The sequence below is a fragment of the Mastacembelus armatus genome, chromosome 14, assembly GCF_900324485.2.
Source record: "Mastacembelus armatus chromosome 14, fMasArm1.2, whole genome shotgun sequence".
Taxonomy (NCBI): Eukaryota; Metazoa; Chordata; class Actinopteri; order Synbranchiformes; family Mastacembelidae; genus Mastacembelus; species Mastacembelus armatus.
The window spans coordinates 9,831,968-9,850,373 of NC_046646.1; the positions used below are offsets into that span (position 1 = coordinate 9,831,968).

Sequence of the window (18,406 nt, forward strand, 5' to 3'; positions counted from 1 at the left end):
TGCATTTAGTCTAGGCTGCTGGGCAAAGAAAGTCATCCTGGCATTGGATTGCTCTGCATAGTCTACGATTTTCACCTTCGGCTGTAACGGAAATTGGGGCCACGACCATATGGCTGCTGGGATATGGCAGAAAGTGTTTGCTGTTCAACTTCAGTGAAGCTGTTCATGTGCTCTGACGATTAGGTAAGACTAAGGCATATCTGTATGTACTCTATGTGTTTATGTATGTTGTGATGTGCAGATGCATACGATAGTTTGCATCTAAATAGTATTAACATCCTCTGTTTAAATAAAAGTAGAAAGTTAATCTAAAAAATACTATTATGAGGAAAATGCAGTATGCCATTAGGAGTTTTAGAGGTTTTTAGTTATCCTGTTATAAAGTAGACTGTGGATATGCTGATCTGTTTGTGGAGCCGAGTGAAAAGACTTACAACCATCAAACTCATTAAGATTCATCTTCTGTGAACTAAATTTAATGGAAATCCGCTTATTTCACAAAAATAAGAGGCAGTTTGGTGTAATTGGTATTACTACCACTAGGCAGAGCCCTAAGCCTTCCTATAATTGAAAACACCAGAGAAGTTGATTTAGAAATAAACTCATGTTGATTGTCCCAGTCGTTATGCAAGGGAAGTTACATTATTGACCTCCTTATCGTTATGATGACTGAAAACATTGCTGACTTAAGATTGCCACATTCCCAATAGATAACTGTTCCTATTTTGTTTTTATTTCTAAATTCCTGTAACATATACAAATGTCTTCTCACAAGTTGTTGACTCAGGGTTTTGTTTTACAGCATGATCAATTTATAAAGTAGCCTTTTGGTGAAACAAGGATCTGGGGGTTGAGAGGTAGTAGAGGTCAGGACGTGGTGAAAGGGACAGCAGATGGGTGCTGAGAGAGCCCAGCACAGATGGACAATAGGTGGTAAATGGTGCCTCTACCAAGGACATAATAAAGAGTACGAGTTGGTAGATTAAAGAACCCAAAGTTCAGCAGAGATAGATTATATGATGATCTGTAGAATATTATGGTTAGGGATTGAACAGTAAGAATTAGAGCACATTTACTCTGTCACACTGCTTGTCTGTTTGTACTTGCACTTCTATCTTTGTGAGGACCATTCTGAGCATAATTCTATAGGAGCGAGGACATTTTGGCTAATTTACACCTTTTCAGGCTCCCGTTTGAGGGTTAAGACTTGGCTTTAGGGTTAAGGTTAGAGTTAGACTTGGGTTAAGGTTGAGCTTAGGCATTTAGTTGTGATCATTTAGGCTAGTGGAAGGGTCTAGAGAATCCTTTATGTCAGTGAGTGTCCTCACAAAAATAGAAGTGCAAGTGTGCGTGAGTGAATGATAGAGAGAGAAAGAGTGGGACAAAAGAGAAAGAGAAAAGAAACAACTAAGTTTCCACCCCACCCAAATAAGTCAGCATTCTTCTGTGATTCATTGTTACACCGAATCGGAAAACCTTAGCAGTTTAAATACAAAAGGAGGTAAAACCATTATTCTGTCTTAGTCTCAAACACTGTACAACACAGGCAGTCAGTTTATGACAGGAATGTTATGCAATGATCTCGGTCATGAGATGTTTAGAGTTAGTTTTGAGTTTTTAATGTGATTATCTAAAATGGAATTCAGACAGAGGGTTGCATCTGCAGAAATACAGATTTTTAGCAAAGGGGACATGCTTAACTTGTGTTTATGATACTGTTAATAGATTATAACAAAACTGCATGTACTTTTTTATGGTCTTGGTCTTGAGATTGACAGAAGTGGGTGTAGTGACAACTCAACTCAGTCCTGCAAGAAATATTTTAATAGCAGTTACAACCTTGGCAAGTGTTGTATTAAACATAACCCACTGGGTTCTCAGCATTTTAAAGTAATGATGTATACAAATACAGGACATAGGAACATTTAGGAAAGTGCAGTTTAGATTAGAATCCACACATGCTCATGAAGGAATATCCTGAACATCAGGAAACAGCTAGGAAGGAAATCTTTCTTACAGGAACTGCGAAACAAAGATAGGAGCACTGATTGAAAAATTAAACTCAGCTGGAAAATAATGCAGGTTAGGTTATGTCGATGTACTTTACAGTGAAACGCTAGGTTCCTTTTGATTGATTCCATTTTCCTTTGAGAAACCAGTAGAGAAACCAGATGTCTTAGGAGAGTACCCTCATGTTTTCCATATGCATGTGGTTGCACATGGAATGCCCTGGGTGCACTATAACAGAAAGCCAGAATGCAGCTAGCAATCTATCAGTAATATATCCCATCACCTTATATGGTTTGACCTGAGAAATTTTCTAGTTGACTTTGTTCTCCAAAAGAGTAAATAAGACTGAAGCTTAAACATGCCCAGCTGGATTTCTTTTTTAAAAACTGAAGCTCCTGTAATACCTGCTAGAAGAATAAATAAATCATGTATTCCAAATGATGTGTTATTATTTATTTGTGTTATAATTTTAATGTTGCTGTCATCTGAGTGAATTATGACTTCTTCCAGTGATCATCAGCTTACAGTTTTGAAAGAGCTTTCAGTCCATGTGACCTTTGGGGCTGTGTTGAAGACATTAGTTGCCTGGGAAGTTGCAAAATGTGTCCCAAGTGAAGTCCCAAACTAAAGGCAATGTTCTTATGACAGAGTTGAGGGCAATCAGGGCCTGGAAACGAAGCTCACATGTGAGTAACTGGTAAACATTACGTGTTATAGCTTCATTTTTGGTTATTACACAAACTGTACTCATTAAAAAACATTAACTCTGACAGTGCACACAGTTATTTATTATACATTAACATTCAAGTGTTTACTTCAGGAGCATTTTAAATCAAAAATGTCATGCACCCTGAAGTGTAATCTAGAGGCCATATAATCTATTATCCAGAACGTTTCCTCTCTGCACTGTTTGGCTTTGATAGGAGAACACAACAATACCTACCATTCTGCTGTGGTCAACTTGTCTGAGCCAACTAAATGATCAACTATCATCTCATTGTTGAGTATCTTTTGATATCTGCATTCAATACACAACTGACCTGTAGTGACAGATCATTTGAGGTGATGCTGGTCAGTACAGCACATACAATAGAGGTAGAAAGCACTAAGATGAATTAGTAAACTAAAGGGATATGGAGACTAAAGCAGAAAGAAGAACAGTCAGCTGGACCTGCAGGATTGCTGTCCAAGGGGCAGGGCTCCAAAATGTGACAGGGAGGGAACAGCATGGAGATTTCTTTTAATCTTGCTTTAAGCACTGTTGCAACAGCCAGATTGAGAAAAAGGAGAGACTTTCTACATCTGGGCAACATCATCCAGATTCCTCAGTGTTGGATATTTGATGATGCTGGCAAGGGAAAGAGAGAGAGGCATGGAGACAGAAGGAGGGAAAATGGAGTAAGAGGAAAGATAAGGGGAGGGAAACCAGAGGAGGGTGCTGTTCTCTCACAGAGATGATTTGGCCTTGACTGCCTTTCCCAAAAATGCATAGAATGGTAGGGAGTGTGAGAGGAGAGAAATCTTATAATCCACGGGAGACAGCACATATGATATTAAAATATTGCTTTGTTAAAAACTACAGTTTGTTGTGTTATGGACCTTTCCAAGAGAGCCAACCCTTCAGGGATTATGGCAGATCAATTTAATCTTTTTTTTTCTTTTCTTTTCAAATATTTGCAGAGACATATTTTGATGCTGGTGTAAGTCATTTCATCAGCAGTGGAAGGCAGCCATGAGGAGACAGGCGGGCTTGCTGGTGAAACACTTCCATAACTCACATCCCATATGAATCTGTCTCAGCTTGTGGGAGAAAAGGGAGGGGGCAAACTAAACTGGGAGGGAAGGAAAGAAAGAATGTACTGAGATCTCATCATGTGGTGTATGTTTTTTTCCTTTTTTTAGAGCTACACAGTGATTACATGTTTGTAGTCTAGGGCTCTTAGTAAATGTTTCCAGACCCTCTCTGCACTCTGTTTCTCTGGCTCTGTTTTTTTATATATTATCCAACAGCATACTTTCCCTTGCCTTTTTTTTTTTTAGTCCAGTTGTGACGTGTGAGTGGAGTTCCTGCCCTTGTTTCATGTAGTATGGTTTAGACAGAAGGAGAGGGACCGTGGAGAGGTGGACATTTACTCTGACTTGTCAAAGGGAAGATGAATTGAACGTATAAACAAGTGGAGCTTTTGGTTAGTTTTGGCCTGCTTTGTCCTCACAGGGGAGCCAGGCGAGCAGGAGGGAAGACGTGGAGCAAGACGTGAAGGCTGAGAGAAAGTGAAAAGATCGACGCGGGAGAAAGGGAAGAAGATAAGTTATCTAAATCTGTTGCCTATAGGCAAAGGTGGATGAGAAGTTACAGTTGAAGAGTGTGACACAGGAGGAGGAGCAGCAGCCTGGGGGGGAACCACCAGTTCAGCCTTCTTCCAGCAACAACAGGACAGGATGAGGTACCAAGGCAGGGTAAGATCTGATTGCCATGATGCTCTTTGTTGTGTTTTCATGTTTGGTCCTACACACACTCTGGATTTAGCGTGTATGAGCTCATTATTTGAAAGTAAACAGTCATGCACAGGATTCAATCGACCAGTTCACTGCCTAACGTCTGGAGAGGGAGAAGCACAACAGAACAATGAGTCATTTGGAGATTTCTCTTTTGCCTGTGTATGAGTCAGGGTGTATTTTGGCTTAGTTTAAACTTGGTATTTTTCCATCATATCCATTACTGGCACATCAGTGGGGAGCCAGCTGTGGTACCAGAGCTCGCCCTGGGACAGAGTGGTGGGGCAAGCCTTATAAGGAATACAATCTGCATGGAGTTGGCCAGTAGAGCTTAGTCACAGGGCCTGCAGCCTAGTCCCACTGTTAGGTTACTCTCTTCCCTAGTTGTCGCTGCAGCTGCACCTTCAAACCTGCGGATTTTACTGAAGCTCAGACTCAAATCCCACATTAAGCACTCCAGCGCTGCAGGGAGACTACCAGTTATATCAGACTCTGACTGCTGTAACAATCAAGCCTCAGGTCTCTTCACTGACAACAAAGCTGCAAGGGATTGCACTGCATTCTGGTTAAATCTCCATCCTACTCCTGTTGTCTTTAAGATGTCTCAACCACAAGGCCCCCAAAAAGTATTTTCACATCCTTTAAGATTTCCTCTTAGATTATGTAACCCCACTAGTAGCGGTGTTTTTGTTTTTTGAAAGAACAAGTGTTCTGGAGAGGCTTCTTGCCTTTACAAGTGATTTTTTTCCCCATGTTATGCTGATAAAGTTCCAGGGATGAAGATAAAAAATATAACTCATGACTGCTCAGAGGTAGATCTTTGAAAACAATGGCGTGTGTGTATGGGTATGAGAGAAAACATTGTTTTGTTGCTCTAGTATTTATCAGTGCATATTTAATGCTGTGATTATTCAGTAGAACAAACAAGTGAGATTAAGGCCAAAGGAGTCTGTTTTAGTTCAGAGGAGTCAGGTAGTGCTCGGCAAACGCACGGAGATGTTTCCAAGTTGCATAATAATGTGTGAGCTACAAACATGACATTACAGTATGTGTGATAACCTGCAAACATATTTACTGATAAAAAGCAAACTAAAGCAAGTGTAAATATTCTTGTGCAATCAAAATTCCAAATTTAGTTAACAAAAATTGAGTATTTTCTATATATCTGAAGTATATTTTATTGTAAAAGTCAAAGAATTATGGGAAATGTTGTATTTGGCCATAGCCGCACCTTCTTTGCATCCCCACATCTTAATGTTTGAGTGCTATTTGCTTCTTTGTCTTATGAGTATCAGGAATGGAAGTGTAAATTTCTTGGAGGCTTGCATGCCAAACTACACATCTTCACAATGATTTAAGGATACAAGGCTGCTGACACAGAACACAGAAGCATTTAGTGGCTATCACTGAACACCTGCCCCAAACCTAACCCTAACATTCCTGTGTTGTATTCTTTGGAAAATCTGACTGCGGCCTGTAATTACTGTCTGTAGGAAGCCCACCTGCTTGAGTGGGAGAACAATACTGTAAGGTGAAGCAGAGAGGCTGGGCTGAAGTGGAAGTGTCCGGTGACTTTCCTTTGCTCTCACGTCTTGGCTATCTTCCACTGTTGTCCTCTTATTTTTTTTTTTAAAGGATTTTCCTGCATCCAGTGTGCAGAGATAATGACCTTTTACAGGCATTAACCGGCCAAATGAGACCCTTGAGAGGCTTGTGGCATTGAAGAAAAACAGAAGTCCTGTGTGGAAGTCTGTCCCCTTTGTTCCACTCTGCCTGTTTTTTTTAATGAATGTGCAAAGAAGAATAACAGCTTCTCTTTTAAATGCATGGTTGTTAGAAAAAGAGCATAGAGTGCAGCTGGCCGAGCTGGATGTAGTCCACTGACTCCATGCTACTTTGTGTACCTGGATATTTGCTATCAGTAAGTATTGACAACCAACATTTTTATCTCTTTGTGTACTGTATGTGTACACAGGACTCTGCACGTGGATGTGTGTATGTAAGATCATACCTTAAGGCATATCTGAGAATTTCTCTTTGCCAACTGGTAATTATTTCCTGTCTGGACTGTGATGTTTGCCATCACAGTGAGGTTGACATGTACACACACCTAACTACTTGCATTGATTAAACCCTGTCTGTTGGAATAGAGCTGTGTGTACTGTACATACTTCATAATACAGCATCTCACTATCACATAATAGAGGAGTCTGTCCTGTTTGTCATTTGGATTCCTGAAATGTCTTCATTGTTTAATCTTGGCAAGGCTTAGTGGAACTGTTCTCGTTTTGTATGTTTACACAGTGTTGTTTTGGTGATGTGTTCAGAACCTCTTGATTCATTGAAAATATTTTTGAAATCCACCTCATTTCTTTTCATAGATTGACTGGGTTTTGTAATATTTTGTGTGGTAATTATTGTAATATTGAGTGCCATATGTTAATTTTCTAGAGCCATATAAAATGTAGTGTGCCTCAGAGAAATCGAGAACATGCCATTTGTGCCCCCTGCTTGCCAACTGAGTGTAATTACATCAGTCAGAGGGTCGTCAGAAAATACATTTTCTTCTTTATTTTTAAAAAGACACTCACTAATCCAAAGGGTAACTCACATTCTTTTCTTGACTCTTTTTTCCTCTCCACTTCATAGAAACTGTTAGAAGACAGGCAGTCTATGATGCTGAAACAGAATAATGGCCTCTTCTTGTCTGCAGTACTGGTGAATTATATCAGGTGCTTCATTTCAATAACGCCCTGTGGTGTTTCTCCTTCCCTGTCTTCCTGTAGGAAGTGGATATTGAAGGAAGAGTGCGCCTGGTAATGGAAAGTGCCTTGACTGCACGGGACAGGGTCGGGGTGCAGGACTTCGTCTTGCTGGAAAATTACAACAGTGAGGCAGCCTTCATAGAGAACCTGAGGAGACGCTTCAAAGAAAACCTCATCTATGTAATAAAGCCAGTTTTCTTCTTACTGTATGTTCCAAAACATTTCAGCTGGTGTGGCGAACTATATTTGAATGTGTTGTCTGTTCTCCTAATATTTTGGCTCAGACTTATATTGGCTCAGTGTTGGTGTCAGTGAACCCTTACAAAGAGCTAGAGATTTACTCCAAACAGCAGATGGAACGTTACAGAGGCGTCAGCTTCTATGAAATATCGCCTCACATGTGAGTCACCTCATTGTGTTCAAACATTTTTTTTAACCCCAACCTCTCTTTTGTCAGCTGCCATTATTAGAATCCTTACTTGTGATCCAAACAAAGGTAATCAGAATTTGTTAAGGCCTGAGTGGCATTCAATAATATGCTGTGGTTATTCTCCAAATGAAACTTTCTCACAGGCTTTCTGCACAGCTCTCACAGCTATATTTACAGGTGAATAGCTGATATGTTTAAAATCTCAGTGAAATTCTATTAAAGTTTTATAAACATATAAAATGATATAATATAATTTAGATATTGATTATTTTGAGATATTTGATGATGAAAATAATGTACTGCATTATTTTAGGAACAGGCTAAATTTATGGATTTGTTGTTTGATATTGTATAAATACTAACTACCAAGTAGGGACATGTTTTTTTAATGTTTCACTCAAACACATCACCACTGACTGAACCACTGACTATACAGATTCCCATTCCTTTCATTTCATTGAAATGTGTTAATTTTAGCTCTCTATGGCACCACAGTGGTTGGTCTGTAACTGATGCAGCTTTTGCATTTTCTCTCAGCTACGCCGTGTCAGACAACACCTACCGAGCCATGCGGACCGAGAGGAAGGACCAGTGTATTCTCATATCAGGTGAGAGTGGAGCAGGTAAAACAGAGGCCTCCAAGAAGATCCTACTTTACTACGCTGTCACCTGCCCCGCTAATGATCATATGGCTGCCCTTGGAGATCGCCTGCTGCAGTCTAACCCTGTTCTGGAGGTACTTAACCCTTAGCATTTCAAACTGAGCAGCCAATGTCACAATTACAGAAAAGTGCAGTGATTGTAGACTTGCATGTGTGAATTTTGTATGTTGTTATGCAATCATTTTAAATGTTTTCCCTTGATTTTGCTCTTGTACTGTTGCTCTTAATTTCACTTCCTCTCTAATCTCCTGTGCAGGCATTTGGCAATGCTAAAACACTAAGGAATGACAACTCCAGCCGCTTTGGGAAATACATGGATGTCCAGTTTGACTTTAGGGTAAACACTTCTTTCGTACACCACAGTGATAACATCACATTTAGTGTAGCTATATCAACAAATAGCAGCTCAAACATTTTAAACTCTACAGTGCTAAGCCTCTTACCCAGTGCTCTCTGCTCCCATTTTTTTCTGTACCCTCACCCAGGGGACACCAGTGGGTGGTCATATCCTGAATTACCTGCTGGAGAAATCACGTGTAGTACACCAGAACCAGGGTGAGAGGAACTTCCATATCTTTTATCAGCTTCTGGATGGAGGGGATGACAACCTGCTTAGCACACTGGACCTGGAAAGAAACCCTCAGAACTACCACTATATGGTAAAGGTGTGTGTGGTGCCGAAGTCCCATGAATTACTTTCTTTCAAATTGAGGCCTCTGTAATCAGTTCTGATGTAATTTTTAATTGTCTTTCATTCAGGGTAACTGTCCCAGAGTCAGCTCCATCAATGACAAGAATAATTGGAAAGTGGTGATGAAGGCCCTTCCTGTTATTGGCTTCACTGAGCAAGAAGTGCAAGTCAGTATCATTCACAGTGGTGAATAATAGTTGCCCATATGCAGGTAGCAACACTGGGTTTTAACTACTTTTCCTCCATATGACCTCAGAAATTGCTGAATATCATCGCTGGTGTTCTGCATCTGGGAAACACTCAGTTTGGGGAAGGGGAGGAAGGAGAAACTTATATCACCACTGAGACTCAGATAATGACTCTTGCGAAGGTCAGAACGGTCCCATCAGTATTACTGAACATTCAAATATACATAAATGGTCGCAAAAAGGCATTGTTGAGAACAGATGTGTTGTTGTTTTCCAGCTGCTGGGTGTTGATGGCTCAGCCCTCAGGGAGGCACTCACTCACAAGAAACTCACTGCCAAAGGGGAGGAGGTGATAGTCTTTGTGTTCTTGTTTGTTGCGTTTTCACTTCTTTGCTGTGCATTGTGCAAATTTATAATATTGTGTCGTACATGTGTTTCTTCCATGCAGATGATCAGCCCCCTAAATTTTGAGCAGGCAGTGTGTGCCCGTGATGCCTTAGCGAAGGCTGTGTATGGTCGGACCTTCACTTGGTTGGTGGAGAAGATCAACCAGTCATTGGCTGTGAAGGTGCAGTACCAGCTCTAACAATAACTCAGAGACAGTAGTGGAATTTCCATCATTATACTCTGGGGCTGTTGCTGTGATTTACCATTTAATTGTATGATGGGTACTTTTTATGTCATTCAGGATGAAATCTACCAGAGCAGTAAGGACTCCTCTGTTATAGGGCTTTTAGATATCTATGGCTTTGAGGTCCTTCAGCACAATAGGTATGAGTTATAGTAAATCCCCTTTGTCTATCACATCCGTCTTTGTCATCACAGTCTACAAACCAATTAGTTGACTCTAATTGTCATGGCCTTTGCATATAACATAGATGTAACATAGTGTATCTGATTTCATTTCCCTTATATTTAATACCTACAGTTTTGAGCAGTTCTGTATCAACTACTGCAATGAGAAGCTTCAGCAGCTCTTTATTGAGCTCACCCTCAGATCTGAGCAGGAGGAGTATGAGACAGAGGGAATTGCAGTGAGTCCATTTGTTGGCTTTGTGTTCAAAACAAATACACTTGATGTATTCAATAATATTCATACTGTAATGCTAATGCATCATTGTTCTGTCTGGTTTCAGTGGGAGACAGTGAAGTACTTTGACAACAAGATCATTTGTGATCTAATAGAGGAAAAGCACAAAGGCATCATCTCTATTCTGGTGTGCATGTCAAGTTGTATATATTTGTTTTCTGTATATGGATCTGTCTATGGTGCTAACAGCTGTGAACTGTCTTTCAGGATGAGGAGTGTCTGAGACCTGGAGAGACTTGTGATGTGTCCTTTTTAGAGAAATTGGAGGACACACTGAGCGGCCATCCCCATTTTGTCACGTAATCATCTTATATCAAACATTACTATGTCTAACAGTACAGAGACTTTTCTTGGATCTGCAGGTCTGTGTATATTTACATATCTCCATGCGTATGTATCTTTCAGTCACAAGTTGGCAAATGGAAAAACTCGCAGGGTAATGAGTAGGGAGGAGTTCAGGCTGCTGCACTATGCTGGAGAGGTCAACTACAATGTCAATGGTACAGTAAGTTGTAATTTATCACTAGATCAATCAGTAGGCAATTATTCATATATTCATTCTTCTTCTCTTCTAATAAGAAACATGTATTAATGTGCAAGAGCCATGACCTGCTGATTGCTTAAGAAAAGAACTGCTGTGTTTTTTGTTTGACTTACTCAGGGTTCCTAGACAAGAACAATGATTTGCTGAACAGGAATTTGAAAGAGGTGAGGATAATGAACATGAACAATGTTGAGCTTGCCATTGTTAATGTGAAGAGGAAGAGGAGGGCATTCCATGCTTTCATGTGGTTGTGCTGTTTGGTCTCTGCTCAGGTCATGTGCCAGTCAGACAACCAGATTCTAAGTCACTGCTTCCGCAAAGAGGAAGTGATAGACCAGAAGCGCCAAGAAATGGTGAGGATTATTCTCACCTCTATATGCATTTTTGAAAATATAGAGAGAATTTCCCACAGTTTCACTTTTTCTATTTGTCCTTTAGGCTGCCACTCAATTTAAAAACAGCCTGATGAAACTTATGGAGATCCTCATGTCGAAAGAACCCTCCTATGTGCGTTGTATAAAACCTAATGATGCCAAGCAGCCAGGTACACGTTTACATTTTGTAATATGATTTCAGTGTATATTAATTGTGTTGGTGCTGTTAACAAAATTCAACAGATAATACTAATATTAATAAAAGCCTCCCAAGCAAGTAAATAAAATATGCCCCCTTAAGCATTTTAATGTTGTGATTATGAGAAGTGTTGGGTTTGCATTAATTGTAAATAATATATAGCACATACCGTAGTACAGTGGATGTGCCAAATTTTCTGAAGGCCGACATTATAAGAAGTGAATAAGATTTGTGTCTGCAGGAAAGTTTGATGAAGTTTTGGTCAGACATCAGGTGAAGTACCTGGGCCTGATGGAAAACTTGAGGGTCAGGAGAGCTGGCTTTGCCTATCGACGTCGCTTTGAAGCCTTCTTGCAGAGGTGACTGACCTTCTCTCTGAATGACTGATAGCCTCAGTGACTGTTCGTTCTGTTTACTCTGTGTTCAACTTGTTATCATTATAATGACACGCGCCCTTAGGTATAAGCCACTGTGTCCTGAGACGTGGCCCAACTGGAATGGTAGACTCGTAGATGGAGTGTCCCTACTGGTCAACCACCTGGGCTACAAACCAGAGGAATACAAGCTGGGCAGGTAATGTATCGTTGAGGAGGAGGGACTAAGCGCCAACATTTAGCTAATACTGTCACAATTATTTCTTAGATTATGGGTCCACTGACAATAAATGTGTAAAATTATATACAACAATAGAAGTTGTATTTATTAAATGTAATATCATCTTTGTGTTCATCACATGTTTTTCTCTGCTTTTCTGCAGGTCAAAGATTTTCATCCGTTTCCCCAAAACTCTCTTCACCACTGAGGATGCACTGGAAGCAAAAAAGCCAGAGATAGGTTAGTAATAGTGGCTAGGATAAGAAACATATTTACTAGCATGTTTATTTAGCGGATTACATCCTACACTTAACAATGAATCTGTGCCTACGCCAGAGGTATCCACAGCAGGACCTGTGCAACACCCATATGGAAAACCATAAATCCACCTCTAATCTCTTTTCTTTGTTGTGTTCTAGCTTTGACCCTGCAAACATCATGGAGAGGCTACAGGGAGAGAGCCAAGTACCAACGCATCAGACGTGCAGGTCAGAGCACCTCCCACTGCACAGATCCAGTCATGTTGATTTTACTTGTCCATTTTATCCTCCTATCATTTACTTTTAAGGTTACTTTTCAAATGGGGCTTTACTTTCATTTTTACTTTTTAAAACTATTGGCTTTGGGTTTCTTTCACTGTTACATTCTTATATATGTTTTCTAAAATGTTTGTCTGTGAGCATCATGAGCACATAAAAAGCTTTTGAATGGCCCATTTGCAATGAACCATTCTGTGGTTTTATACTGGCATACAGTTTCCTTTCTACCTCAAATGGTCCATATTCCAGATCACGTATTGGTGCATTTTTTTAAAATTATGTATAGATTTGACTTTATGTCACTTTTCCTACATGTTTACTTGGGCCCTAGTTTCAGTAAACTGAGCCATATTAACCATGCAGTATTCTCTTGTGCTAAGTTTAAAACCTGTCTTGGTGTTAATATATGCATGTATGTGTATGTATAGTGATAGTGATTCAGTCTGCATGGCGAGGAATGAAAGGACGCAGGAGGGCTAAGAGGCGTCGACAGGCTGCAGAGTTAATTCGCAGGTGCTTGACTGATACTTTTTCACTTTTTATTTCTGTATAACTGCTTTTTGCATGGATAGTAAATTCTCTTTCTTGTATCTGTCTTTTTTATCAGGTTCATAAAAGGCTTCATCTACCGTCATGAGGAATACTGCCCTGAGAATGAATATTTCCTGGATCATGTACGCTACTCCTTCCTCAAGAATCTGCATAAAAACCTGCCAAAGAGCGTTCTGGACAAAAGCTGGCCAACACCTCCTCCATCCCTCGTCGAGGTACAAACAACCTCTACACACAGAGGATTATCCTGCTAACTAACATCATTATACGCAGATAAAACTACAGTAATGAGTCAATAATGCAGATTCTACATGGTGCCCTACAGGCCTCTGAGCACCTGCGGAGGCTGCACATGAGAAACATGGTCATAAAGTACTGCAGGAGGGTCCAGCCTGAATGGAAGAAGCAGGTAAAAGACTACAGAAGACATAACCTTACTCACTGTTTAAAGAACTAAATAAATCTTAAATACATTTTTGGTTTTGTTCTAGATGATGCAGAAGGTTGTGGCCAGTGAGATCTTCAAGGATCAGAAAGACAGCTACCCTCAGAGTGTTGGCAGACTGTTTTTGGACTCAAGGCTTGGTACATACATGTATTCATTATCTCTTTACATACATAACACCATACAGTACACAGATATCAACTATCTAAATGTTACCAAATAAAATGTAGCGTTGACAGAGGCTTTCCTATTGCTTTATACAGAACGTGAGCAAATCAATCTCAAAGTCGTCCAGACCCTTGGCAATGACAAAGTGCAGGTGGGACTGAACGTTTTTATTATTGTGATGATGATGATGATGATGATGATAAATGCTGTCTCATATTGACGTGTCTCTTTGTGCCTCAGTATGGAGTTTCAGTCATAAAGTATGACAGGAGGGGTTTCAAGCCTCGCCCTCGCCAGCTGCTCCTCACTAACACCTATGCTGTGCTGGTGGACAGGACTAAGATCAAGCAGAAGATCGACTACACAGCTCTGAGAGGTAAAATCCAGTGCCTAGTACAGGACAGGGGACACTTTAAAGGATTGTGTTCTGTTAAATAATGTCCTTGAATTCATGATAAGTGCAAAAGGACCTGCCTTTAATTTCCTTGGTGTTTTTTCATCTTTATTTTTCTATGACCTTCGGCAGTCTCATCGTTATTTCTCTGTGCATTTTTGAAGAAAGATCCATGGCAACCAAATGGTCATTTTGTCTAAAGCCCATGTCATCCTTTGGCAGAAGAGGTTTTTTAAAATGTTTTTTTTTTCAAAAAACAACACTTTTAACTGAGAGGACAACCATTCAGAGATCAGATACTTAATGCACTACCCTCTTTCTTTTGATTCCCTACTGTTAAAGATATTGAACCAGTAACTGGTTGATTTCTAAAAGTTTACAGATTCATAGTGATTGTGTTCCTTAGGTGAGTGAGTCACAACCAGGTTCTCTTTTTAAACAGGTATCTCTGTGAGCTCTCTCACTGATGGGATATTTGTCCTGCACATGCCCAGTGAGGACAATAAGCAGAAGGTACATTTGGATACAGCAGTGATGACTGTTACGTGTACACCCATGCAGCCACTCTAAATCCAGCTGTGTCTCCTTCAGGGTGATGTTGTTCTGCAATGCAGCCATGTGATTGAGCTGGTGACAAAACTAGCCATGATGGCCAACAAGATCAACTATGTCAACATTAGCCCGGGAAGGTGAGTCCAGTGCCAACCAAAGTCCATATGTGTTGCCAGTCCAGCAGTTCTCCTGTTCTTATTCTGTATTTATATCTTACTTCCTGTGTGGGATGCAGCATTAGGTTTTCTATGGCAAGAGGCAAGGAAGGAATCATTGATTTTGTCAGGGGATCAGAGCTAAAGGTGGCTAAAGGCAAGCGAGGACATCTGCTAGTGGTGAGTCAGCAGCTGTCCAGATGTCATGTGGGGAGCCTGCAGGGAGGGGAGGGTGTTTTGTTATTAAAAACATTTCAGCCAGCTGACTGTGTCCAATCTGATTTCACTCCACAGACTGCTCCTAGGAACAGCACTACATGAAGAAACAGAAAACAACAACCAGGCAAATGGTAATCCTTTAGCTTACTGGAGGATTGCTATCTGTTATTTGTTAGTTTGCAGCTGACAGGATGATACCCCAACCATACATAGCAGACTCAACTGAAGATAGAGCCCATGTTGATTCATGTACATCATAATTACTATAAAAATGCCTTCAATATATATAAATTACTGATTTTTTAAAAAAGATTACACATTTGTAACAGTCATTACAGTTTCGTGTGCTTTATCTCTTTATTATCAGTCACACACAAATATATTTATCAAATATAAAATACATTATGTAAAACACAACATCTCTGTATTGTAATAGAAATAAAAACCAAAGACTTTTAAATAAATAGCATGCTAATAAATATGTCAATAAATAGTAAATACATGTTTGGAAAGTCCAGTACATTGAGAGCTTGGGGGAAAAACAGGATGTTAAGCTGTCTCTCTGTTCTGCAAGCCTATTTCTAACTTACAGTTAGAGGTGAGACAGAAACTGTGGGAAATACCCAAGAAAACCCTTAAATATACAATGTAAACGTGTAAAAAAAAAAAAAAAAAAAAAAAAGCTGACTCACTAAATGAGAGCTCTGAATATATTTCGACAACATGACTAAATATCACTGACCATAAGTATTATTCAAATTTTCTGTTACATGCTGACTCAGTTCTGCATTTTATTTCCTTTCGTCTATGTAAGTGTAAGCGTGTGTTGTCAGGGGTCCCAGGCTCTCTTTGTCAGCATGTCAAAAATGTGTTTTTGAAGCCAGTAGGAGGAAGTCTCTTGCCAGCTTGGTGAGGTAAAGGTCTAGATCCCTCAGAATGATGTAACCTTCCACCCGGCTGTTCCATACTGTTTTAGAGCTTTCTGGGTGTAAAGGTGTCGGAGGAAAGGCTGGTTTTCTCCAAGAGCTCCTTATGTTACTCATCTGGGAAAGAAAGCAAAAGGTTTTTATGTCACTTCTTTCAAAACCTCAGCGTGGGGCTAAAAAGGGGACAAACTGTGTGGATTTTCCGAAAGAAGACTGTGGATACCTGACTGCTGACTTGGTTCATCAGGTCCCGCAGGTCGAGCTGAATGTGCTTGATGCTCTGAGGTAGACTGGCGGGGACCACCGCCACCTGATTTTTCTCCTCCTTCTCCAGCTGCTTTCTTTTCCACTCCAGCATACTGAAATAGACTTGCATGTCCCTGAAAGCAGCGTGCAGTCGTTCCCAGTCCTGAGCACACAACAAAACACAACCACAGGATTACATAACCAAAATGTTTCACAACAGCCTTCTCAGTGCTTGATTTTTTTTAAAAAGATTTTTACAACTTTCCAATTCTGCAAGAGCAGACATTCTGAAGACACGTTCTCAAAACTATGGAAGAAAACTTTAAGAATGTGTTTTCCCAAATAATGACCAGAAGGTGATAATCTAGGGTATTGTTTGGAAACAGGCAGGTGCTCACCGTCAGGCTTAGCCAGTTGTAGAAATCTGTAGAGAGCAATGGCAGGTTCTTTAACTGTTGGCTTCTGTCCTCAAAATGCTTATTTCCCAACTGCTGTTCCTTCTATTATTTAAAAAATAAAAAAAATCATTAAAGAGTTGTAGTTCTGCAGTAAGGTAAAACTTAGTGTACAAGTATTCTTCAAAACTCACATAGTTTTTTAGTAGCTGGTGGACACGGGTACGTATGGACCTCGTGAGACGAAAGGAGTTATTATATTTATTTCTCTGGAGGACTGGGGATGGAGCAATGGAGTCGACATAGTTCAGTATAGAGAAAAGGAAAAGAGCCCGCCACCAAACAGTCATCTGAAACACACACATGCTCTCACATTAAATCACTGCTATCAGAAGGCTGATTTGTTTCAGCATGTAAATATTTCAAAAGGGAAAAACAAGTGTAGTACAGTATCACTTCCAGCACAAACTACTGTTCCAGTTAAAAACACTGATTTTCTTTAGGGGAACTTCAGTGTCATATTTGGTAATCTGAAAGGAAGTCCTCGATTTTTGACGAAATAAACTACACTCTGCAACCTTCAACCCTCAACCACATGCACCCACATACATGCTGTCTTTCTTAGCTCGGTAACGTCACAAGTTGGTCTGTTTGCACGCTGTTGGTCATGCTACACAGTCTTGAGTCCGAATGTTTCTCACTGACAGCATGACAGAGCTTGCTCCCAAATAACAAAATCTCACTCACTTCTACACAAATAAACAGCACAAAAGTTATTGGACCTGAAATAAATAGAAATACCAGACAGGACCTCTCCAAACCTACAGAAATATTGCAGCTGTTTGACCAGCTTCTACTTGTAGTTTGACTCAGACGCCTGTGTCCTAAAAATATATTCCATTTAAAAATTCAATTCCATTCAATTCATGTTTAGAAATAATCCATCAAACTCATGTCTGAAGTATGGGTATTTTGCAGTTGGACTTACCTTGGAGGAGCTGTGAGTGCCACTCTGAGTAAGACACCTTCATGCTTTAGTGAAGCTCATGTACAGTTTATATACTGTATTCGTCACTGCTTTCGGTTTCTTGCTGGACTTTTTTTCTTTTTTCCTCTCTCTCTCTCTCTTTTACTCAATGTTTCAGCATCTTGAGGTCACCAGTATATTTCAGACAAACAGAGGGGAAGTTATGTAAGAAACCTGATGTAGTATATCACAGTGTTTGTTTCTTTTAGCACCCATTGATCGAGCTACAGAGAAAATGCATCTTTTTGTCTCTGTTTTTGTTTTCACGGAGAATGAGTGATGAAGAAAAAGTTGATGATGATATTTTGAACTCATAATAAACAGTTTTTACTCATGCTGTGTGATTAGGCCATTGTGGCTTTAGGTACAGGTTATTTAAGATGATTGGCAGAAGGGGAAAGAAAGCAAGTGTTAAATTAGTGTGAACTGGGTGTAACTTCTTTTTAAGTTATTTCTTATATGCTCTGCTTTGCATGTGCATTGTCCCTGATAAATAAAACAATAAATGATTTAAACTATGTTATTCCTGCAGAATTTCATTATATTGTTATTTCTCTGTGACAGCAAACGGGACAAGATGTTAAAAACTTCTAAATTCTGAAACTTCTTTTTTTTTTCAAGAGGAGGTGAAGTTGAGCCTTGAAAGTGCATCTTGAGGGAATATTTCAGGAGTCCCATGATGTTGATGAGTAGTTTCTCTGAATCGCACTCAAAACAAAACAGAAAAACACTCATGACTGTCAGT

At 39.9% G+C, this 18,406-nt stretch overlaps 2 protein-coding genes across 3 annotated transcripts; one reads left to right on the forward strand and one right to left on the reverse strand.

Annotated features, from left to right (window-relative positions):
- The first annotated feature begins 3,908 nt into the window (after window positions 1–3,908).
- On the forward strand, window positions 3,909–15,776 carry myo1ca (myosin Ic, paralog a). Of its 2 annotated transcripts, none has more exons than XM_026328079.2 (32): window positions 3,909–4,467; window positions 7,293–7,451; window positions 7,556–7,671; window positions 8,239–8,437; window positions 8,620–8,700; window positions 8,849–9,028; window positions 9,123–9,221; window positions 9,311–9,424; window positions 9,520–9,591; window positions 9,691–9,810; window positions 9,931–10,013; window positions 10,171–10,276; window positions 10,379–10,459; window positions 10,540–10,631; window positions 10,738–10,832; window positions 10,994–11,040; window positions 11,149–11,229; window positions 11,315–11,420; window positions 11,691–11,808; window positions 11,909–12,022; window positions 12,207–12,283; window positions 12,463–12,531; window positions 13,011–13,095; window positions 13,190–13,349; window positions 13,460–13,543; window positions 13,626–13,719; window positions 13,843–13,898; window positions 13,988–14,123; window positions 14,584–14,654; window positions 14,733–14,830; window positions 14,929–15,028; window positions 15,143–15,776. In XM_026328079.2, exons 1-32 carry the CDS (start codon window positions 4,450–4,452, stop codon window positions 15,167–15,169), a joined length of 3,138 nt encoding a protein of 1,045 aa, XP_026183864.1. In that variant the 5' UTR covers window positions 3,909–4,449; the 3' UTR covers window positions 15,170–15,776. The 2 variants fall into 2 exon arrangements, with proteins under 2 accessions (XP_026183864.1, XP_026183863.1); XM_026328078.2 differs by lacking the exon at window positions 3,909–4,467 and adding an exon at window positions 6,295–6,427.
- A 68-nt stretch (window positions 15,777–15,844) lies between these two features.
- LOC113142801 (uncharacterized) lies at window positions 15,845–17,746 on the reverse strand. The gene is made up of 5 exons (XM_026328081.2): window positions 17,623–17,746; window positions 16,829–16,984; window positions 16,638–16,739; window positions 16,217–16,402; window positions 15,845–16,110 (listed from the first exon to the last, which is right to left on the reverse strand). The coding sequence occupies exons 2-5, from the start codon at window positions 16,982–16,984 to the stop codon at window positions 15,928–15,930; spliced, it is 627 nt and encodes a 208-aa protein (XP_026183866.1). The 5' UTR covers window positions 17,623–17,746; the 3' UTR covers window positions 15,845–15,927.
- Between the last annotated feature and the right edge of the window lie 660 nt (window positions 17,747–18,406).

Bases quoted from the DNA above. Each gene is read 5' to 3' on its own strand.
- LOC113142801 (XM_026328081.2), bottom strand. From the start codon at position 16,984: ATGACTGTTTGGTGGCGGGCTCTTTTCCTTTTCTCTATACTGAACTAT. The intron at 16,403-16,637 runs GTGAGCACCTGC...TTGTGTGCTCAG, and splicing joins ACAACTGGCTAAGCCTGACG to GACTGGGAACGACTGCACGC. The intron at 16,111-16,216 runs GTATCCACAGTC...TTTCTTTCCCAG, and splicing joins TGAACCAAGTCAGCAGTCAG to ATGAGTAACATAAGGAGCTC.
- myo1ca (XM_026328078.2), top strand. From the start codon at position 6,395: ATGCTACTTTGTGTACCTGGATATTTGCTATCA. The intron at 10,833-10,993 runs GTACAGTAAGTT...TGACTTACTCAG, and splicing joins GGTCAACTACAATGTCAATG to GGTTCCTAGACAAGAACAAT. The intron at 13,350-13,459 runs GTACAAACAACC...GGTGCCCTACAG, and splicing joins CTCCTCCATCCCTCGTCGAG to GCCTCTGAGCACCTGCGGAG.